The sequence below is a fragment of the Lemur catta genome, chromosome 15, assembly GCF_020740605.2.
Source record: "Lemur catta isolate mLemCat1 chromosome 15, mLemCat1.pri, whole genome shotgun sequence".
Classification (NCBI taxonomy): Eukaryota; Metazoa; Chordata; class Mammalia; order Primates; family Lemuridae; genus Lemur; species Lemur catta.
The window spans coordinates 21,758,658-21,782,379 of record NC_059142.1 but is presented as its reverse complement, the minus strand read 5'-3'; the positions used below and the strand labels follow the sequence as shown (position 1 = coordinate 21,782,379).

Sequence of the window (23,722 nt, the reverse complement as noted above, 5' to 3'; positions counted from 1 at the left end):
TGGGCAAAGGGCATGAATATGCACAAATAGGAATAAACACACGAAAAGCATTTAACTGCACCTTGAGGCTACAGGTAAGGGAGGAATCTAAACATTAATCAAAGGCAGAAAATCAGGAGTGGGCAGCAGTGGCCCCAGATCTTTGAGCCTGGCCATCGAGGAGAGGGGGAGACCCTCAAGGTATTTTTCTGTTGGCCATGATCTTGTCTTCCTCTATTCCATCCACTCAGGCTAAAGCTAGGGATGGGGAATTGGCACCAGGGAAATGCAAATTAACACAACACTACGCCATTGTTAGCCTATCAAATTAAAAGAACATTAAAGGCTGGCGAGGGTGCAGTGATCATTCCCTAGTTTCCCAAGAAAAAATGAGAAAGTGCTTTTTTGACTTTCAATAGCTCCCTACCACTTTTCCTTCTATTAAAGGAAAAGTGTAAAGACCTCAGCAAGGCCTATGAGACTCTCCAGGGTCTTGTCCTCACCTTCCTCTCCCAGCTCCTCTCCCACCGTGCCCCACCTCCAATCTGACGCTTGCAGTATCAAACCAGCTGTGATGTCCTGAGCACGGTGCTCAATGTCATGTCTGTGCAGATTGCCCTTCCCAGATGCTCTGTCCTCCACCTCCACCCTCCCTGACCCCATGCAGTCCTAACACCTACTCCTCCTTGGCAATTCTCAGGATCCGGGTTTGGCACCCCTGCTCTGTGCTCCCCTTACTTAGCGCTTACCCTACTGTATGACTCTTTACAGCTTTTTACATCCACCTCAAGAGAGACATTGTCTTTTTATTCATTCCTTATCCCTGGGCCTAATCCAGTATACATGCTCAACAGATGACTCTTGAACTAATCAATCACATAATAAATTAATTATTCTATTTTGCACCATAAATTTTTTGCCATTATTCTGGCAAATGTGAGTTTTACTTAAAGTGGATAAAATTAAGTCATTTTGGAAGGACAGGAAATCCCTCACCCGTGCCCCGGCCCTCATTTTAGTGCCCATGTTCTATCATCCTGTGCGTTGTAACCAATTAGTGGGCCATGAAATGAATTCATGGGTCACAACCACCATTTTTTTAAATGAAAAATATTAGAACTAGAATAGAAGAGAATAGAATGACTCTCATGTCTGTTCTTGCCATTCCATCATGGATTTCCCCACCTGCTGCACCCAGGCAGGAAGACGCAGCAGTTAAAAACACAAGTTGGGGAGGAGTAGAAAGACAGGACAACTTGAGTCTGTACTGCTGGGAAGCCATCCTCAAGCTGCAGGCTCTAGACTTAATGGCATTTTCTGAATCTCGTTAGTTAAGGTTGACATCCCTATCAAGGATAATAACTACCACGGCTTCCAGTGCTTTGACAAAACCTCAGGTGTGTGACTTTCTGGCCAGGTGTCTGCAATTTCTTATTGTTGGAGCATTTGTTGTATCCCTGGGGATTGTAGCTCTCTATAAGTTCGCTGTGGCTGAGCCAAGAAAGAAGATGTACACAGAATTCTACAGAAAGTGTGATTGCTTGAAAGATTTTGAGGAGCTGAGGAAGGCTGGTATCAATCAGAGTACAAAGTGATTTTGGAATATGAAGAATTTCTTTCGCTGAATTACATAGAAGTTTGCCACTGACCTGTGTTCCTGAACTATGAAACATGGATATGTGGGCTAAGGTATAGTTTATCTTGATAAACAATTCAAAATGACAACAACAACAAACACAAGTTGGGGACTTGAAGTTCCTGCTCTGATTCTTACTAACTGTGAGACTCCAGGAAAGTTCCTGATCTTTCTGCTTTGGTCTCCTTACCTGTAAAATAGAGATGATAAAAATACAAATAGGATGAAAAGGAAGGACCCAGTTTTGCCTCAGATTCTCAGAACTGCTCATCAGCACCTGTGTTACAGGGACTCTGTGGGTGCCACCAGCAGCGGACACAGCACAGTCACATCCTGCCCCACCCCTTCTGCCTATGTTCTTAATAAGGTGCCCAGTCTGCCTTTGTACCATGATTCAGCCTTGAGCTGCTCAGACTCGGGGGGAAACATGAACTTGATGGCATCAGGCAAATTTAGGGACTCTGGAGCCTAATGTCATAGAGTATGAAATAAATGACTGTCTTTGTAAATTGCAAATCTGACAGTCCCCTGCTTAAAGCCTTTCCATGATCATGCCCAGGATAAAGCTCTAGCTCCCTAATATGACTTACAGGGTCCTCTGTGATCGGATGCCCTGCCAACCTGTCCAGCCTCACCCCTTACATCCCGCACTCCAGCCCTCCCCAGTCCCTGAACTTCCCACATGAGCCATGCTCGCTCGCCCTGGGCTGTCCCCATGTTGTCCTGTCTGCCCAGAGCACCTCTCTGGCCCTCTGTCAAGTCTCCACTCGGGCAGCAGCTCCCCCTTGTTTCTTCCCTGACTGTCCCAACCTCACCCCTGCACCCCTCCTGCTGGGTGGCCCCCTCCATTGCAGCACTGGCTACGTCCACAGTTCAGCGGCACATGTGTCTCTCTTGCCCCTTATGGGCAGGGAGTGCACCTTTTGTCCCATGTCCCCAGCATCTAGCACACCACCTCCCCCAGAGTAAGCTCTCAGCACACTTTTCTGGGTGGGAAGGAAGAGAGACAGAGGAGGGAGGGAGGAAATGGATAGATATTCTTCTTCTGACACCTTCCCCAAATTTCCAAGGTCATAAAGTCAGGACCGTGGAACTGTAAGCCGTTCTCTAAAGACTGGGCTCATGTGGACACAGAGACCGAGGAGAAGGAACTCCTGGAATGAGGCAGGCCAGGGTGAATACCAGGGTAAGCTGTGTGCCAGGAGCACGTGTCCCTCGCAGAGATTTCACAAGCTGGGGGAGGCTCCCTGGCCTCTGGAGGAATGTGAGCCTGCACAATCAACCCTCCGATAACAGGCCAAGAGCTCCAAGTCTTCATGTGAACACACTCAGGGCAGGGCAGGGACAGGGCTGGGTTGCTCTCCCTACTGCGGCGATCCCAGGTTTGGGGCCACTCAGTTTCGGAGCCCATGAACAGAGCTGCTGTGTGGACAAAGCCATGCTAAACTAAGCGAGGTGCCACCATCCGGGGCAGCTGTCTACGGGCATGGGAAGCTGCAGGGAGAGGAGGGTTAACATCGACTAAGCAGAACCGGGCACACAATTAGGCATTTCGCATGCGCCATTTCGTTTGATTGACATGCCAACCCAATGACAGGAGCCTTGATTCTACAGATGAGAAAGCGTAGGAGCAGAGAGATTAAGTAACTTGTCCCAGCTCCCACAGTAAGCGACTGAGCCCAAATTTAAACCTAATTCTGCCTTCAAATACCCTGCTCTCTTCACACTGAATTCCTATCCCTGAGTAATTCCTTCTTCATTAGGGAATGAGTCTGATGTTCCCACTCCAGGATAGGAGGAGGTGGGGGCCATGGAAAGTGGGATCTGCCAGCAGATACACAGACACTAGTGAACCAGGGACTTGGGATGTGTCTGTCCCCTGCGAAACCACATCTGGCACAGAGGAAGTCCTGGCATCCCCAGTGCTCACCCGCCAGCCCATCCCAGGGGAGGAGGTAACTTCAGGCAATTCCCAAAGGGCCTACGGAGTGGGCTGCCCTCCTGTTCCAAAGACAGAGCTTCCACCTCAACCATCATCCCCCAACACCAACTTTATCCACAGGTGTCTTATTTGTCCAGCCCTGAGATGAAAGAAAAACTACAGAGCAGTGGAATCAGAAATTCTACAGTCTGGCAGGTACTTCCGAGGTCTCTGACAACCTCTCCTGGCAACTGAAAGGGCAGAATCTCAGGCTCCAGGACTTGCTGGGGCTCAAAGGTCATCAATGTTGGGCGTTGCTCCAGGGGTGCTGGGACACCTTCCCACCCACAATCCCCCATACCTGACGGATAGTATTTGAGATGCCAATGCAGAACTGCTTCTTTCTGGCTTTAGGGCTCTGGTCCAGACTAAAATGCAGGGGACATTTACAAATGTGATAGCCGTTGCTGCCTTAGCATGAATTGGTTTCCCATCTGGTTATAAAGGCAGGCCTTGGAAGGGAGGAAAAAGATAAAAATAGGAGGATTGTGGAGGCCTCAAACAGAAAAGTCAAAGAGACTTTGTATACATTGCCCATTCACAGCCTGCCAGCAGGACTTCACATGCTTTTAGGGTTGATGGGCACAGACAGTCCAATAAGGTGTCCCCTGAAATCCACAGGAGTTGAGCCCGAGCTTCCCTCCCCTGACTCCACCTCCCCAGGTGGGGTTTGGTACACACTGTGCTGGTTAAACGCAGCCTGTTCTCCAGGAGAGTAAAATGTACCCAATGGACAAAGAAGGCCTCGATCTTGAATTTGGGAATATGGGTTCCTGGTTCCCTAGAATCAGGCTGAGGGATTTGCTGACTTGAGTCAGGACAGGGAAAATTAAAAGAGAACATACAGTTCCAAACATGCTTCACAGCACAGGATATGAACCTGGGCAGCCCCCAAGCCAGGTGCCTCTCTCAAGAGCAAGGTTGGCTCTGAGAACCTGGAAAGAAGTAAAGTACTTGAGGCTTTCCAAATGCTCGTGATGGAAATGATGACATAGATCTGAATTATGCCACTGTGATTCTAGGTCCCTCTAAGTCTTGAGTCATAAAAGTGCCCCTTGTATTTCAATATTTGCAAAGCAAACATAACAGAAGAAAGGGAAAACAACCTTTACCGATGTCATTGCTGATGTGAAAACTATGGTGGTTATCTTCACTTGTGCTTGAACTCCAGGGGTCTTTAAATACCTCACTTTGAGGCACACACAGGCATCCTCGGGATTCTCGGGCTCTCTTCCTCCATCCTCAGTTCTCAGACATGTATGTCCCCCCATGCACCATGCACATGAATTTGACTCAATAACCACACACTTGAGGGAAACACAAGTACAAATTTACTATCCACCTAGTAGTAGCTAGGAAATCGCAGGCATAATGATAAAAAGGAAATAATCAACTTCATAGTGCTCAGCTTCAAACCCAAGCCTGTAAAGGGGAGGAGGGGACCCGATGCCTCAGGGACCAGGCAGATACTACAGATAAACAGAACAGGCCAGGAGAGACAGTACAAGTGTTGCCCAAAGAGGCAACCCCTAGTTAGTTCCAACTGATTGTCCTCTTTCAAAAATGCAGATCAGAATTGCCGCACCTTCTGATTGTTCAAGAGAAGCCAGAAATTCTGACTTTAATGTAAAATCTCTAGATGTCTTAGAGGGTGGCTCAATTTTCTTGAAAACACTAAGAGAGCTAAATAAAGCCGAGACTCCACCAGGTTTCAGTGCTCTGCCACACAGATGGTGAACGGCACCTCCCCTAACTGTGGTGTTAGACTGCCACTCACCAGCCACAATTTGCAACTGCAACAGAGGCATCACCCAACAGGGCTCTCTCCTGCTTTGCTGTGCACACACAGCTGGACTCCAGAGCCCGAGAGAACAACTAACTCTATAGGAGAAAGTGGAAGGCTCCGCTGAGCCCCCGAGGGACAGCAGCAGGCCAGCCTTCATGGCTAGCTGCTGGTCTGCAGGCACTAAATTGCCGACTGCTCCTGCAGGAAGCCTTCGGGGCCCGGGAGGCCTTTATCTGGCTCAGAAGCCAGGGCTGCTTCTCGAAGGACTTCCAAGTGCTCCTCAGCAGCTGACAGAGACTGGTCAATCCAATCCAGGCCCCCAGTCAGATGGCAGGCATTCCTGGTCACCAGCACCAGATGACTGACAGACAAGAGCAGGGCGGTTGTCCTGGAAAAAAACAACAGGATCAGATTCCCTAGGAAATGAGTGACTTTGCACGAAAGCCCAAATGGATAGACTCTAGACTAGTGTTCCCCAAACCGCACACCTTCCCGTAGGATGGTAGTGGGTAAATAATTTAAAGATGGTTCCATGCTCAAATAAATTTTTGGATGTCTGGGTCAAACAAGATTAACTGAAGCCTGTCTCAGAGTCTTTAATGAACCTGATAAAGCGCCAAGGGGAGACTATAATATGCTGTGTCACACAAACTTATTTAAGACCGTGGAAGCCATTTCCTGCAGCACACCTATTAACATCTCCCAGAAGAGTGCTTTGGGGAACAGTCCAGATCCGGTCAATTGGATGAGCACATCCCCAGCCTCTGCCCACTTACAGACAGGATATACATACCCTCACCTTGAGCATTCCTCATTGATTACAAATCAATAAGGCCCAGGGCTGGTTTACCCAACTCAAAAAAAGATTTAATTGAAAACCAAATTGAGCAGGAGTTTTTTTCAGTATTCACTGTAGAATAGCTTTTATATAGTGAGTGTGCACGAGGCATTTGGGGATGTATCACAGATAATTAACCCATGGACAGAGCTGGGCAGCAGCAGGAGTAGGGCAGAGAAACCAAAGCTGCAGCACCGTGACCCACGGTCTAGCTGGAAACCACCACACAACACACCTGTGCAACAGTCACACGAATCTGAGAGAGGAAAAAATCTGTTCTTCTTCAACGGGTTTACATCTGGCACAGTAACATAACAATTTTATAAGGCTAAGAACACCCTGAGTACAGGAAGGGCCACGAGAGAAGGGCTTCTGAGGATGTCCGGTGAAGGTGAGCACAGCTGTGGCTGACTTGTCACCTCATTTCCACTGTCCCAGGGTCCCACTGGGCAGCACTCACAGCTACAGTGAGTCTGCTTCTGGGGTCCAGAGATCCGCGGCGGCAATTGGGGAAACGGAAGGCACAGTCAGGACGTAGCACGGCTGGGTGTTTATTCACAAAGATTCAAAATCTAAGCCTGGCTCTTTCTTCTCCTGGGCTTCAAGAAGAAGACTGGCCTCCACCACCCAGCCAGGCTGGGCTCACAGGTTGGCTGACTGTTCACACTGAAGCCCAGGCAGCCTTGGGAAGCCAGCACAACAGCCCTCGCTAAGCAACCCACTGAGCCATCCTCACAGATTTGATATTGACAGAATGGTGAACCTCCAGCACAGACAGATGAACGAGAACTCTACCCCCTCACCGTGCATCCAGGAGCTTGGGGTCCAACGGCGGGTACATTGATTTCACAACATCGTCCACCCTGAGGGGAGGCAAAAGGTTTTCAATATTTTACTTTCCTTATCTCCTTCCTTCTTCCTTCCTGTCTATCTTTCTTTATTCTAATTCTTTCCTGTTGATATTCCAGACCTCAGTCTTTAGTGGTTCTTTCTCGAACTGCTTCTGCATTCTCAGACAGAGACTTAACAGAAAGACTTCAGCTTCAGTTTAGAGACTATTTTGGTTTTGGTTCTGTTTCCATTCCAATGGTATTAAAAAGGTCACACCTATGGAATGATGGGGGCACATTGCCAAATAACATAGAACACTTGATCTATACCATTTGTATAAAAATAAACACACAAAACCTATGGAATGCAAAGGGGGAATCAGGAGGAACACTCACCATTTAATCAGTGGTTACCTCCTGAAATTGGGAAGGGTGGAATTAGGGGTATGTCACTTTCTAGATAAGCTATGTCTGCAGTATTTTAATTTTTATAAGCATTTGTTACTTTTGTGTTCAGAAAAAAAAAAAAAAGACATGGATGAAGGCAGTTATGTAGAACACTAAAAAAAAGCCACAAGTTTAATTTGAGTTCAAAGTGCTCCATTGCATTTCATGGACAGTTCATGGTTAATTTTTTTTTAAACAAGTTCAGAACAGAGCTACAATTCATTCTGATTAGTGTGGTATAAGGTTTTGCTCCCAATCTTTGCTATGGACCACCTGATAGTCAGGAAGGGAAAATAAAGATGTATTATTTGATTTCTAAAAGCACTTGAAAAAAGATGCCCTCAAACATTCAGGGCTGCGGAGCCAGCAGGACATGCGGAGGCATGGTCACTCTTGGCAGTGTCACAGTGCCCCACGGCTGAAGCCATGCTCCTTGAGACTGATATGCCATCAACACACCATGTGGAACAAATGGAGCAGGAAAAACAATGGGGACAAAAAATGGCCAGAGGGAGAAAGAAACACGAGGGCGAAAAAATAAAGCAAGGACCCCGACTGGACTGTGGCAGGGAGTGTTCCAGAAGCAGTACAGGGTGCTCTGCAGGAGGGGCCAGTGGGCACCAGGGCAGGGTCACCCTCTGGACAATGCCACACACTCGCTGTAGCACCACTGCCGATCCTGCCCACCCAGCCTCCACAAACCCCCAGAAATCCCAGTCTCCTTCCTCTCCCTGACCCCCAACCTCCCCCGGGAATGTCGACTTATAGCCAGATCACAGGAATCTGCCTGACCCCCGGGGGTCGCTCTTAGAAGTGACAAAAAGCATGATGAAGGGACCAGCAGATATGACAATGCAGAGTCTCTAAAAGTAATGGGTGCCCAGAAGGAATGCCTAACGCTGGCCCAGGGCCTGGGTGGGTGTTCTTAAGGCCAGGGCCTGGGCTGACACCAACACGCAGCTACACCCACCCGGGGCAACTCCAGAGAAAGCCAGGGACTGTTCTGGGCTGAGGCCCTCCCTGGATTATCTCCCTCCCACTTTCTCAACTCACTCAACTCCCTGGACAGAATTCAAGTAGACCAAGTTGTACATTCCCTCAGAGGACTTCACGTGGTGCCAACTCCCGGGGAAGCTGGTCGTTTTTATTCGGTTGATCTTGAGGCAGGGAAAGGGCTAGCTCCTTGTGATTTACCGGGCGCCAGGGCAGCAAGGAAAGCGTGGACCCCTGGAACTCACAGGGGTGCCTCCGCTCCACCCTCCCAGGCAGAGGGGCCAGGTGGCTGGTAAAGAAAACACCGCGGACGTGGCCGGCGCCAGGCTCGGGCGCAGCTGCATACCAGCCACCAGATGGCAGCACGAATTTAGCATAGCCCTTTGCTCTAAGAAAAGGGCTTTATTTTTTCTCCATAAAATCAAGCCCAAATGAGGGGGGTGTAGCTGTTGACTGCAATCCTGCTGGTTGCCTCCCACATGGGATTTTGCAGACAGCCTGGAATTTGGGAGGTCTGCATGCTGTATGCTTCACCTCCCACCCAGTCCTGCAGGCTGCTGGCTGGGCCGTGGACGGGGCAGTGGGTGACAGCCAGAGTGGGTCCCCCGCACTAGTCTCCAACACAGGTACAGGCTGCGTTGACGAGGGCGCGGCCAGGAGGCCACTGGCGATGGGGCGTGGGCACCTGCGGGGAGTGCGCTTGCTGGCTGCAGCTGAGCCTGGGAGGAAGGCGTGGCAAGACAGGGAAATAGCCCCAGCTGCTGTGCAACCAGCAGGGAGGGAGCAGCCACCACAGGACCTGCACAGGGACTAGCCAGGACGAGCAACCTGCTGGGACCTCCCAGTGGGCCTATCAGACGGTGCAAGCTGGAGGCGGGGACCACCTTTGCTGGGAAGTCACAACACCTAAACCCTCCTGGTCGCTCTGTGAATGTGTGGCACACCAATACCCGAGGTCACCTGTGTTTCCTAGAAGAGCCAGGCCCTGTGGCTACCTCACCTTCCGGCCCCCCTACCCCCCACCCCCCAGTAGAGTGTGTGCCAACCGCTCACCTGGGGCTGATCCGCTTGGCCACCACAATGATGTCGCTGACACTGGCTGAAGTCTTCATCTTGGCCCCTGAGCCCATTGTCATGGCAACAAGCTTTTCTGTCAGAGTGTGACAAATCTAAGGCAGCAGGGAGGAGAGAAGAGATGAGGGCTCCTGCCACCCCCACAAGACAAACAGGGCCCTGCCTTGGGCCCTAACCTAAGGGCTGAATTGAAGTACAAAGTACACAGAGAAGAGAGGAAATGGGGTGGGAAGAGGCAAAAGCCAAGAACACAGCTGGGAGAGGAAGGAGGGGGAGGAACCTCAGATCAAGGGCAGGGGGTCGGCTCAGAGACGTCTAAGCTGGAATAATCTGTCTAAGAAAAATCATGTGCTCCAATTTCACCTTCTCGCTTAGGGGAAAAACCTGCTTTCTTTTTCTAGTCCTTCATCTCATGGTTTAGTCTTGCAAAAGGATAAATATCTCCAGTGGAGTGCCCTCAGAAACAGGGCTGGACAAAGGGCAATTGTTCCCTTTAAGCACATTCTCCAATAATGGCTCTTATTTCAACAATTTTCTAGGGTAATATATTAGCATGTTTTGTCAAGATGATGATGAAAGGACCTTAGAGAAAGCAGGGAAGTGGCCAGACTCCGACACTGTCCACCAACAGAGCTGGCATCCCCCGTGCCGTCCTTCCCCCGTGCTGTCCTTCCCCCTGTCAGAACCTGCATTTGCCTCTGTGCCTGGCAAGGAAGCTGCAGTGTCTACCTTACACTGGGACTGAAAATAGAAAGCAGAAAGCCCCCCAAGAGCCCACCCGGGAGTTAGCCTAGTCCTCTCTTTCAATCTCCTACCACAGGGACCAAGGGGAAGTGACCAAGAGGAGGGTTAGAAGCCCCCTCCTTTGATCCAAGGTTCCCGGGAGGGACCACTGAAGCCAATACAATAAAGCTACTTCCGGTTGATTCATCTCCCACCACAGGTGCCATTTGTCCTCTCTAAAAGCTGAGGACAGGACAAAACCCAGCCCCAGGACACTTCCTGCTTAGGAGAAAGGAAATGTAACATGGCATTATTGCTCTAGTCATTGTACCTATCTACCCTTTATCTATAATCATATCTCCCTCTGTAGCCATATTTACATATCCAAAGAGTTTCTTGGAATGAAATAATAAGCTTGGTCTATGCGACAATAATTTTCTACCAGGCAGTTCTTTGTCCCCCAAGAGAGACAGCCAAAGAGGTGGGATAAAGGACTTTTTAATATCCTATACTAAATGACACTAAAGAGAAGACAAAGTTGTCTCTTTTGAAATCTTGAATAATTACTAGATAAAGAGATTAATGTGTGGTTTCCCAGGCTACTGAAGTAAAGATACTAATGATATTGGCAATTGCCCAAATATTTCAGTATTGTTATTCTATTAGGTAGAATATTATCAGGCAAGAATTGAAAACAAATGCTAAAACCATAAAAATTATCCAAAATGCAAATTGGATGCAATTTTCCAAAATTTCAGGCATTCAGAGAAAAAAAAACTCTGCCTTTAAGTTGAAGTACTCATGGTCTGGATTTATCAACACTGGTTGTACTATTTGGCTGATTACAGTTACAGCCAAAAAGGCCCAGTGAAGATTTTCTAGTAATGGTAGAAGCTCAGAAAGCAATTGACTATACAGGCCTGGGCTCTGTGTTAATGGACAGTGAACAGGGAGAAGCCCGAAAACCTCGTTTCCCCTTGGCAGCCCCATGGTCAGGCACACACAGCTTCCTCCACGGTCAGGGAAACCCTGGCTAGTGACTACCTAGGCTGTCTTTCCCACAGGCCATCATATCAGGAGGACAAGATGAAATAAGGCCTTTGAAACAGCCTTGAGGATCTTAAAGTAAAACAGCTTGTCCAGGTGGGAGTCGAAGCAAACATCAGAAATTCCACGTCAGGTTAAAGAAAGGCCTCTTATGAGGGTTCAGTGCCCTTTCTAGGGTCCCTTTCAACTGCAGCTGCCTATGCACAGGGGTGCTTTGGTGACACCCCTTTACCTCATAGGGAAATCAGAGTGTATTACCTTCAAGATGGCAATGCAGTGGGACATGAGACCCCTGGGGAGACAAGAAGAAGTTGTCAGTGCTCATCTAGAGAGGCCCACCTCCCTCCAGCTCCCCCTCTGCTCCTCCTCTCATCTGACCAGTGGGCACAGCTGGACAGCCCCTGAGAGCAGTAATGCCTCCAAGTTAAAAGGAGCAGGCCCCTGGGCCACGTGAGGGAGCACCTGCTTTCCCTGCCCTTCTCCCTACCCAAACCCAACCTGCTCTTCCAGCAAGCTGTACTCCACACCAACAAATCAGGCTTTTTATAACTCCGAGCTTCTGGTAGACCCAATGTGTCCTCACTGCTATGCTCAGCCTGGTGAACTCCTCCTCATCTTTCAAGACCCAAGTCAAAAGGTATCTACTCAGTGATATCTTTCATGAAATCCACCTCGCCCACCCCACCCCAGGCAAACCTAGACACAGAGATCACCTATAGTTTCTATGATACTGTACTTAGTATAACACTGTCTCCCCCATCATTTTAATATCTACAGTGCCTGACCCAGTACCCTGCACATATATAAAGCCCCATAAACATGTGCCCAGTGAATGGATGGCTAAATGAGTAAGGGAATGAAGTGGCACACACTTTTCAAAATGTAGATGCTCCTACAGGATGGAGAGATCCCTGAGGGATACTGAAGACAAAGGCTTCATCCCTGGAGCCTGCGTGTCAATCTCCTGGGCACCCCAAGGATAACCCAAGCACATCAGGGTGACTTTATAACAACCTGTGCCACACATCTATAGGTCTCATTGTTTGGGTCTACAAAATGCGGGGAGAGAAGGCAAGGACAAGCACTGTCATGTCATATTCTGATTTCCCCCCACGCGGAGGGCAGGGGAAAGTGACAAGAGTGCCCCGGATGCCCAGCTGAGAGCTCTGGCAAAGGAGTCCAGAGAAGGGCACTATTTGCTGGAAGCCCCATTTGGCATCCCCAGGGGCTGCAGAAAAGCAAATGGTCCCTAAGGCCTTACGAGGCATCTTCAATCCAGTCTTCGTTCTCCAGAATGGCCTCGATGTGGGGGTTGGTGATGACAACATCATCCAGCTCTAACTCAGAGGGCTCAGACTGGGTCTCCATGGCGCCAATGAGGTCCACAATGGGCCTGGAAGAGAAGGCCCGGGTTATATGGTTTCATGATGGTGACTGCTGCTGACCCGCTCCTCACCGAGGCCCACAGACCCCCTAAAAGGATGAAGGGAGCCAATAAGTTAGAGCAGAGACCATGTGTCCTGGATCCAGACCTAACCCTAGTGGGACTGCAGGTGAGGGTGGGGCACATGGCTAGACAGTGAGCCAAGGAGGAAGGCCTGGGCACTAAGACAAAAGAAAAGTGAAACAGTAACATAAGCCACAGAGAGACAGAGGGGGGTATAACCACATAACTACAAAGATGCATTAGACAGGGGTATTCATTCAGGACAAAATAAAATGTGTCTATAACTTATTTTCCCTTCAAGCCTACATTTTATAAAGAGGTTGAGGTTCCTATTACCCAGACCTACCTGTACGCCCTACCCGGTCTGCAGAATCTCTCTTGGGAGCCAGCTTGGCCTACTCCCACCTCCCTGCCCTCCCTTCCAATCTTACAACATGGTACTTCAGGAAATGAGACGTCATAGCATTCTTTTCAATAGCAGAGCTTTCCTGAGTCATACAAATGGGCATTTACAAATTATTTCCCACTTGACGAGACACTGATAGGATTAAGGCAGAGGAGTAAAAGAAACTAAAGGTTAATTGGCTGCCACAGTGCCCTAAAGATCAATTAAAACATTCCTAAACTGAAAGTAGAATCCTACTTATGAAATGTATTTCACATAAAATGCACCATGAAGAATCTGCTGTGCAGAGAGAGGCAGTCCTCCGCTAGGATCTCACAAAACCGAGTGCTTGTTGCTAAGATGTGTGGCTGGCATGGGGGCATCTGAGTTCTGTTCCTGTGGGTTTGGCTGAGAAGGGATTTGGCTCGTCCAACTGCTAAGTGGGGTGGCCAGTTCTGGATAGATGGCTGTGCCTTCACGATAGCTGAACATGTGCAGTGACTTTCTTATTGGCTCAGAAAACAGAGAAAGATGGCTCAGGATGCTGGGGAACATTAGGAACATTCAATAAAGCTCAGAGGTCTTTATTGGGAAGGACAGCCTGAAGGTACCATTTTAGAGGCAAAAGGCTAAGTTACAGTTGCCCAACACCAAACTACTTCTGTTCCTCTCTTTTTCTTCTGTTAGAGCCCACCTCCCCATCTTCCCCTCCACAGGCCCACTCACTTGGAATCATAGCGCTGCAGCAGGTCTCGGGGCCGGCAGTAGCGCTGCCTGCAAACCACCACCAAGGCTGCGAACGAAGCCAGAAAGATGGTGGCCAGCACGCCTATGGCCACAATCACCACAGTCTCCATGCTTCCAGGTGGCTCCTGACTCAGTCTCGCTCACAGGCTCCGCATGGGCTAAAGCTTGAGGGAACAGAAGATCAGAGCAGATCTGGCAAAGAAGTCACAAAAGAGAGGGGAGCGGCTGGGTCTTACCTGCTGGAAGTGGCACATAGGGGTGGGGGAAGAGCTAGGTTCCCCCAAGTCACCTGCAGAGACATGAGAGCCTGAAGAAAATCAAGGGATGTTTTATGCCATGCCCCAAATTTGCCTTTTCTTTTATTAAAAGAGTTTGCACACATACCCCCATTGGACTAGTGGCCTTTTAAACCCGGGACAAAAGGAAACATTTTAAGTAGCATTGTTGTTTTTCACAACTATAAAAAACATGCTTGAAAGAACACCCATTAAAGAAAAAGAAAGGTGGGACTGTATTTACCAAGGATCTACTCTGTGCCAGGTACTTTTGATATGCTAACTCCCCCAACAATAATCCTAACGGGGGACAGTAGTAGCCCCATTTTACTGTTGAGGAAACTGAGGTTCAGGAATTTGTCCAAGTTTATGTTGTGAGGAAGAGAAAACCATCCACTTAAACTGAGATGGATGTTATCCTTCCCTTTCCTAAGGAGGAAAGAAGATTGCAAAAACTCTGGAAAGGGTTCTGTCAGTTTCAGTGTTAAAAGCTACTGTGCAAGTGTTCATTGCCTATTGCCTGTTTTTACTTGAGGCACTTTCATGCCTTTTTTTACCCCATAGGATTCTTTTACCTGTGTACCAAGAAGAATTAAAGGAGTACATGTACTTGTGTATACTAGTATGTACACAGACTATTTCTTTGGGTATGGATACATGTACATGCACACACATAAGAAATATAACTAGATAACAATAGTTGCCTCTGGAGAGAGGAACTGAAGGACGAGGGTCTTTCCCACCTATTTTAAATTCAGAAGCCAGACAAACAGAGGCATCTCAGAAAAGTACATATGCACAATGTTATTTCATTGCAGGCCTCCTGCTTACATCTCTCTGGGCAAGAGTCCTTTCCTCTCTGGGCTTTAATTTCTCTATATGCAAAAAGGGTGCTCTGACTTAGGGGTCTCTATGAGGCCAGGATGATGCATTTCCTCTATTTGCACTTAATTCTATCCTCCATGTCTTGGAGGGTCCAAATGCTCTCAGTTGTCATTCGGTAAATATTTACTGACCATCTACTATGCACCAAGCACTGGGCTGGATTCTGGAGATTGGAGATAAATAAGACACAGACCCTAATCTTAAGGAGCTGGTGGGAGAGGTAGACAGGCAGACAAACCATTTCAACTCCATGCGCCTGTGCTATTTGCAGAAGAACAAAGAAAGGAGAGTAACCCTGTTTGCACGACACTTTCTGGGAAAGCTTTCTTCACAGGGCTGGTGATGCCTGAGCTGGGTTTTGAAGGTTGAGTAGGAGTTTGCCAGGCAGACAAGGCGGGGATCTGGCTGGCTTAAAGTGCCCAGGTGGCCTTTCTCAGAGATCTCACAGAGCTGCTCTCCTACCTGGAGCTCACTTGGTCACGAGGATGTGACTGCGGGAGTCTGTCTCCTTCATCTCTGATTGTGCGGGGAGTGGGGGTGGGGGTAATTCTCGGGTTTGCCTGGTTTCCCTGGGTGTGTGTTTCTGCTTCCTGCCTGCTTTAGCCCCGATTCTTTCCTCCTCCTCTTATCTGTTTCCCTCTCACCTCTTCTCCTTCTCCCCTTCAGTCTCTCCCCTTCTTTCTCCCCCTCCCCTTGCCCCGAGCCTCTGAGACCACCGGCTTGACTTCCTCTCTCTTCCCGAGCGTCCTGCCAGTGTTCCTCCGAGTGTGCGTGAGCTTTCTCGGAGTTTTCGGTCTTTCTCCGCTACTTGTCTCAAATGTGGGTGTTTCTACGTGTTTGTCTTCCTCTTCGCGTACTCTTCCCTGTGTTTCCAGTGAGTTTCCCTGTTTCTCCTTCTCTAAGCTCGCGCAGGTCTCTCTGCCTTCCCTGCTCTCCTCCTTCCCCATCTGTGTGGTTCTACACTCACAAGGATAAAACAGACGCAGCCCCTGCGTCCTGCCCGCGCGCGGCCACCCGGAACGCCCGCCCGACACCCGGAGGGAGGGACCCGGCCGCCCGGGGCGCGCCGCGCGGGGCTGGGGGCTCCCCGGCGCGCGGTTCGGACTGACTTTCCCAACTTGCAGGCGCGGCCCGCGGCGGCGGGGACAAAGCGGCGGCGGCGGCGGCGGCGGCCTCCCCTCCCCGGAGGCAGCGGCGGGGCCGGCCCCCCACCCCGCGCCCCCAGGCCGCCCCCCGCCCCGGGCGCCCCGCTCCACGCGGGCTGGTCGCCGCGGCCCGCCCGAGCCTCGAGCCCCCGTGCGCGCCCGGCCCGCGGGGCCACCCACCTGAGGCTGCGGCTCCGCGCGCATCCCGCGGCGGCCCCCGGACGGCACGGCGGGGCGCGGGCGGCCCTGCGGCGGGGCATGCCGGGAAGGAGCGGGGCGGTCGCAGCGGGCAGGACGCGCGCCCCGGCCGAGGGGCGCGGGAGGGGCGGCCGCGGGCCAGCGCGTCCAATCCCCCGCTGCCAGGCGCCGCCGTCCCCGCCAGGCCCCCTGGCGGCCCGCGGGCTGGGGCGGCGGGGGCAGCTCGGAGGCAGTCACGGCGACCCACGGACCCTCCTCGCGCCCCCGCGGAGGGTCCCCGCCTCCACCCCAGCCCTGTCGGGGCTGGCCGTCCAGTGGGGGCTGGGGAGCACCAACAGTTTCCACAGTGTGACCGGTCATTAAGCGAGGCTGCTCTGCTGCAGACTGTCGGGTTGGAGTCCTGGCTCTGCCGCTCACTGGCTGTGAGCAATTTATTTCACTTCTCTGCGCTTTGCTTCCCTCGTCTGTAAAACGGGACTGCTTGTCAGCATCCTCAGAGTTGGTATAAGCGTCAAATGACATGATGCATGCAATGCATCGAAGAATGCCTAGCCCAGGGTAAATTGTGAGTCAGGAGTAATTCTTATTATAGGGCAGTGACCAGCAGGCCCACCCCTAACAATTGTCCAGCCAGGGGCAAGGTACAAATGCAGGACCGGGGCTGGCAGTCCTGCCCCTGCTGTTCCCACACTACAGCCCCTACCCTTCTCCCAGCCTGAAGATGCTCATGCCAGGCAGTGCAAGCTGCCCCTGGGAAGACGGAGGACAGGCCCTGGGAGCAGGCTGAGGGCTGTCTGGACAGGGACTTCTGCAGTCCACAGTACCAGGAACATGATCCAGAAGGGACATGGGCTGCGGCTGGAATGGGCAGGGAAAACATGGGGTCCAGGGCAGAGTCCTGTGGTCCAGGTCCAAGGTCAGTACGGGTGACAAGTACCAAAGGATACAGTTTAGGTACCAGGCAACTTGATGCAGGGTCTGCAAACTGGTAGCCCCTAAGCCACATCCCGCCCACAGGGTGTGTTTTTGTTCATGTTTTTAAAAATCAAATTAGTTGCCAACATTTTTTTAATCAGGTATTTATTTCACTTATAATTTTAGATTTCCAGTTTCTCTGGAAAATGTGTAAGATCTCTCAAAATGCAGCTCACATTCCACTGGTAGTAACAGTCAGATGGAGACGGGCAGTATCTTGCCTTTCAATGTATCTGCATGCAGAGGGGTCACCCCAAATAGGTAAGAGATATGGTTGCCAGGCTCTTCCCTAAACTTCAGATACCCCCATACGTGGCCTCTCCTCACTAAGTCTGAACATCAAACTGTGTAGCAAGGGTCCCCAAATCGGGAGCTGAACCCAATGGTTAGAAAAGAAGCCAGCAGATCAGAAATAGTACAGACCTGTGTGAGGAGGGGAGAGGCTTGGCTCTGGCCAGTGGCTGCAAGCTCATGCTTCCCCTAGGCAAGGTATGAACATTTGTTGAGCACCTACTATGTACCAGACACTGATTAGGCATCTGACACATCTTATCTCTTTGACCCTCTCAACAAACCCTAAAAAAGCTGGTATAATTATGTTTGCAAGAGAAGAAACAGTCTCAGAGAGCTAAGACAACTTGCCAGAGCTCATTCGGCTTGTATGTGGTAGGGCAGGGAGTGGAACTAGCACTCCCTGGCACCAAAGCTCAGACCACCCAAACCAGGAAACTGATAGCTCTTCCAACAACCTGGGTATTGGAACAGGACAGGTTGTCATGGCTCCAGCTACAACAAATAGAGCTGCTCTATCCCAACTTCATACACACCACGTCCTCAAAAATACACTTACTCTAGTCCTGGGTGTAAGCCAGGTAGTGTACTTCTCCCTGGTCCCATCTTGATATCCTTCTGTTTTGCTCTTTCCTTCCCATACCTGCTGCATGGCTATATCTGTGTCATGCATAGCTCCTGGGGAATTCTTTTTGCAGCACCTAGTGCTGTGTTGTAGACTAGTAATAAGTAGATGGTGACAGTGCTGCTTGGATGACGGGATACCAGGCACCAAAGATGCCCTTGCTCATCCTCTCAGAGCAGCTGATATCCCTTGACAGCCGGCTCAGAAGACAGAGGTAGAAAAGGAGTATAGCACACAGACATTGGTCACCTACTTCCCTGCCACCCCCAATCCCTGTCTCTGGGCAGCAGCCCCTTCCTTCCAGACAGACAGGACCAGTCAGGAGCAACATACCCCCTCCTGTCCCAACAAGAAAAGCGTCCCACATTGGCTGTAATCCACACTGAACCCTCCCAACTCACCTCTGGGCTGTCAGAGCTGCAGCAGAAGGGGAGCTAACACCCCCACCATGTAGGCAGTTGCAAGTAGGAGCCTGAGTCAGAAAAACTGTGATTTAAGGCCTTCTCCCTCCACTTAATAGCTGTGTGATCTGAGACATTCACGAAGTCTGTTTCCTCACCTGGAGGATGGGGATAATAGTAAAACCTGTGGCCTACAGTTGTTTTGAAGATGAAATGAGATGATGCATTTCAAGTGCTCACCACATAGAAAGTAGGTGGTGGTGGCCAGGTGTTGGGGGAGGGAGGAATGGGAAGTCATTGAATGGGGATGGATTTTCAATTTGGGAAGATTAAAAAAAGTGCTGGAGATGGATTGTGGTGACGGTTACATAACAATGTGAATGTACTTAATACCACTAAGCTGTATACATTAAAATGGTTTAAATGATAAAGTTTAAGTTATATATATTTTATCACAATTTTTTTAAAAGGTGCTCATCACTGTATAACATTTAAAAAAGAGACTTCTTTGATGTTCCTCAAACATTGAAGCTGGGGCTCACCCTGCCCCAGGGCTTTGCTGTGTCTCTGCCCAGAATCCCTACCCTGGTTGCTCCCATGCTCCCTCCTCCGTTTGCTCAAATGTCAGCCACCTCCAGAGAAGACTTCCCTGATCACACTACCCAAAGTAGCACCACCTGTCATTCACATGCCCCTGGCCCTGACTTTTGAATGGCACTTATCACTCCCTGACATTGTACTATATATGTATTACTTCTCCCCTTTCGGAATGTGAGCTCCGTGAGGGCAGGGACTTGTCTTGTTCTCCGCTGACCCCCAGGTTCTAGAATAGTGCCTGGCACTTGTGCAAGGAGTGAAAGTAAAACTTAGCTGTCATCACTATCATTCCACAGGGGGCATAGGAACTCTAGACCCACATCCAGGACCAAGAAGCCTGCCAGGGTGTGGCAGCCCCTGGGAGGCAGGAGGGTTAAGCACATGGGAAACACTCAGAAGGGGTAAGGCACTAGTTTTGGAAAGAGAAGGAAGGTTGTCCTGAATTAAAGGGTCACAAAGTAAATTCCTGATTTGACTGTGAGTCCGTGTTTGTTTTAAGTGTTCAGGCCCCATTATGGAAAGAGCAGCCAGCCAGGGAGGGGTTTGTGTATACACTGGTCAGGACTTCTCTGAGTTGTGGGCGTGGCCAGAGACTGTAGTGAATGCTTGTCGTCCTTACAGGAGCAAAGGCCAACAAACACTCAACTGCTGGGCCTGGCTGGAAGGGGCAGGACCAGGAAGCAGGCAGAAAGGAAAAGGCTGGAGGAGGGTTGAGAGCTAGCAGGGCAGGCCTGAGCCTGGATCCCCACTGGGGATATAGTTCAAGTTTGCATTTGCTCTAAGTTAAGGCAGCTGGACCAGGGGATGCAGAGACCTTAAACAAGGAATTCCCCAGGGGACATTAGGGCATGTACACCTGGGCAATTGAGGCGGCAGTGGGGGAGCTATACTCAGGGCAAAAACACTTAAAATCCTCAAAGGACTTTTCTGAAAGAGCACTGAAGATAGATTACAGAGCCATCCTCTCTAGCCCATTCTAATATTTTATCATGTCCCTGTCTAGAGCCAACAGAAACCTCTCTCACTTTAAGTATTTAGGGAATGATGGGTAGATGTGTATAAGGGCGAATAACATCCTATATTTTATTTAATGCAGAAGAGGCTGGCTCAAGGATGGATTTGATGCCATAAATAAAGTCATTTGGACCTTTGGGTTTAAATCTGACCCACCAGCATCTCCACCTTTTCATGTTTCAGCATGATCATACTAATCATAATCACTGCCATTTTTGAGACTTTGTATGTGCCAGGTACTGTCCTAGGTACTTTACATAGATTATATAATTATTACAATAATCCCTTAAAATAGATAGTATTCTCCCTCACTTTACATAGGAGGAAACTAGGGCTCAAAGAAGTTAAATACATTTCTACAGCTAGTAAGTGGTCAATTTGGGATTTGAACTAGAATTGTCTGTCTGAAAAGCCATGCTATAAGACAGTGTCACCAGCACCTAGCTCGATGCCTGGCCCACAATATATGCCCAGAATATTTAGTTTTGGATGACCTGAATTAATGAATTTTCATGATACCATCCATTGATTGCCTACTCTATTTTAAGCGCTTTACAGATGATGCCTTATTTAATTGTTCAACAGCTCAGGGGGAGAGGGATTGTCTCCACTTCACACAGGGGGACACTGAGTATCTGGGAGGTTCAGGGACTTGTCCAAAGACCCACAGCTCTGTAACTAAGAAGCTAAGTCTGTCTGACTCCAAGCCCTGGGTGCTCTCTCAGTCCTGGAAAGGACATCAGCCATCACCCTGCCTCTGATGGGTTCTCCAGTGACAGAAGTTCACTACCTCTAATGGAATTTCATTGCCATAAATCTTTTTTCTTTTAAAGTTTCTGAAATCTGCCTTGGTGTAACTATCCAATAACAATGCCCTAAATGAAGGCACTGTGTTGGTGTAAGAAGCACTCTCATATACCTTGTTTAATTTGACTTGCACCACAACCCTGACCAGTACCATCCCGATTTCACAGGTGCAGAAACAGATGTGGCCAGGTAATTGCATGCTACATGTTCAGCATGGGCTCTCTCCGCTACAACAGGCTGCCCCTAAGTTCAAAGTCAAGTTCAAACTGGGGAGTGTGAGATAAGAGATAGGGAAGAGAGTTGGAGGTGAGTCAGACTCAGTCTTCCTCCATTTCTTGATCACCTGAGAAACCACCTCCCTCACCTGCCCCATGCCAGCATTCAAGCCTCAGGGACCCTCTTGTGTTTGGACTTAAACCTGATTGACTAACCGCTTAAAGTGGAACATAAACAACACAGCCTGGTAGAAGGTAATTGGTCAGAACAGTAAAAGTACATTAGGTCACTGCAGAGGGGGCTGGTTGTCCTAGCTTGGTCGTCTTTGTATTTCCTGTGGGTAGAACAGCCTCTAACTAGGGGACACCCAACCCCTTGGAAAACCTGGGTTTCCCTCTAGACTAAGCCAGATCCTGGTGCTTGGGTCAAGCAGAGCCAGCGACAGTAGGACCCTCTTAGAACCCCGAGGACAGTCAACTCTTACGTGGTGGTGGAGAGAAGGGAGTCCTCACTTGGCTCTTGAGTCGGCCAGGATGGCACTTCCCCATGACATCTGTGGGCTAGACAAGGCTTATGTCACTACCAGGCATTTGTCTGAGCTCAAGCTGGGCTTTAGACTGCCCAAAACCATCCCAGGATTCAGAATCTGTCCCAGGACAGCAGAAACCTAGCAGAGAAGCCCAGGTCTGGGCTCGGGAGCTAACAGCCCCCGATTGCCCACAGCACCTCAGCTGTCCCCTTCTAGTTGCCCACTTAAGCATCAGCCTCTCCATCCCCTTAGAATGCCCAGGGCCCGTGGGACAGCCTCCTGTGATAGCCAACCATTGGGAGAATGGGGACAGGTCCAGCGCCCCTCAAATGGAGGAGAACACCCACTTCTGGATCTGCTGACAACCTAAAACCAAGAAGGTGCACTTCAAGGAGTGGTCACTGGGTGTCACCACTGCTTCTCAGGCAAGTGCCCTCCTCTGTGAGCTAACGCGAAGGATGCTGGAGAGAGAAAATTCCTTCTCAGAGACACCGTTTACAGGCCTGGCGTCTTCTGTGCTGTCCACGAGCCCCGTGAGTTCTTGCTCCCCTCCCCCTGGCCTCCTGGCTCGCCTGGGTTACTTGGTCCATCACAGAGTTGCTCCCTTGCTCCTCTCTCCCCCACTCACTGTGGGGGCAGAACCCAAACTCTGTGTTCTCCACACTGGCACTGGAGCGTGCTGTTAGAGAAAGTCATGCAAGCCTGGCTTTGCTTTCGATTCATGATTGCGAACCTCAAACAGGCGCTCATCCCTGGTCAGCCAGCTCTCCCTAGGAGTCCGAGTCTCACTCTCTTACTCCCTTAAACAACCACTTCATATCCAGTCTTCAGACTTCCCATGCTCCCATTCCACTTTCACTTGTTTCATTTAAAAAAGAAAAAAGAAATTCCTCACCTTTCATCACCAAACCTCTAAATCTACCAGCATTTGCCTGCATCTTCTCCTCTTTCATCTCTACTCTGGATCCCACCCCCTCTCTTTCTCAAGGTCTTTTGTATTTCTCTGCTTTCTTCTGGACTAATATCTCCCTCTCGTATCTCTCATCTTAAAAATCTCTCTTTACACCAAGTGACTCTCCGGCTACTACTAGCCTGTGTCTCTGCTTTCCTCCAGCACTAACGTCCTCCTTTTATCTCAACACCATTATTTAAAGAAAAAAAAAGCTGTCTCTGCTAACAACCTCCCATTCACTGTTCAACCTGCTTACATCTGGCTGATACCTACCATGTTCCACTGAGTTGACTTCAAGGTCACCATGATCTCCAAGTCACCAAATGCAAGGGATGTAAATGTCTTAACATTCTCCCCAGGACTGTGCACACCAGACTGGACCACGTTCTCCCCTCTTGGCTTCCGCAACACCGTCCTCTCTTGATCTCTTAGATTTCTCCACTTTGGTTTCCTTTGTTGGCTCCTCCATTATCTGATTGTAAATATTAGAAATTTTTTGGTCTTAGTCCTGGATAGTTTTCTCTTTTCCTTCTTATTCTGCCTTCTTAGGTAATCTCACCCATCCCTGTTGATCTGCACACTGCCTTTCTACGCTGATGACTTCCAGACTTGTATCTTTGGCTAGTCCTATCTATTTGACATCTCCACTTGCGTGTTTCACAGGTATTTAAACATTAACAAGTCCAGAATGGAATTCTCAACTTCTCTCTCCCCAAAACACCTGTCCTTCTTAACTTAGTCTTCTCTGTCTCTGTAAATTGCTGGCACCCACAATGCTCAAGCCCCAAGCCTAGGAATCAGCAGTTTTTCTTTCACTCTCATATCCATTCCCTGAGCAAATCTGATCGATTCTATCTCCAAATTTCATTTTAAATCTCTCACTTCTCTCCATCTCCACA

The 23,722-nt window shown here is 49.5% G+C and overlaps 1 protein-coding gene across 3 annotated transcripts; it reads right to left on the bottom strand.

The window, feature by feature from the left end:
- Positions 1 to 4,904: 4,904 nt before the first annotated feature.
- On the bottom strand, positions 4,905 to 16,487 carry TMEM98 (transmembrane protein 98). 3 transcript variants are annotated; one of them, XM_045525469.1, is made up of 8 exons: positions 16,399 to 16,487; positions 14,150 to 14,220; positions 13,893 to 14,077; positions 12,596 to 12,727; positions 11,593 to 11,626; positions 9,544 to 9,659; positions 7,024 to 7,083; positions 4,905 to 5,770 (listed from the first exon to the last, which is right to left on the bottom strand). In XM_045525469.1, exons 3-8 carry the CDS (start codon positions 14,021 to 14,023, stop codon positions 5,563 to 5,565), a joined length of 681 nt encoding a protein of 226 aa, XP_045381425.1. In that variant the 5' UTR covers positions 14,024 to 14,077; positions 14,150 to 14,220; positions 16,399 to 16,487; the 3' UTR covers positions 4,905 to 5,562. The 3 variants fall into 3 exon arrangements, with proteins under 3 accessions (XP_045381425.1, XP_045381427.1, XP_045381426.1); XM_045525471.1 differs by lacking the exon at positions 14,150 to 14,220; XM_045525470.1 differs by lacking the exon at positions 14,150 to 14,220 and having other exon boundaries at positions 13,893 to 14,105; positions 16,399 to 16,458.
- Between the last annotated feature and the right edge of the window lie 7,235 nt (positions 16,488 to 23,722).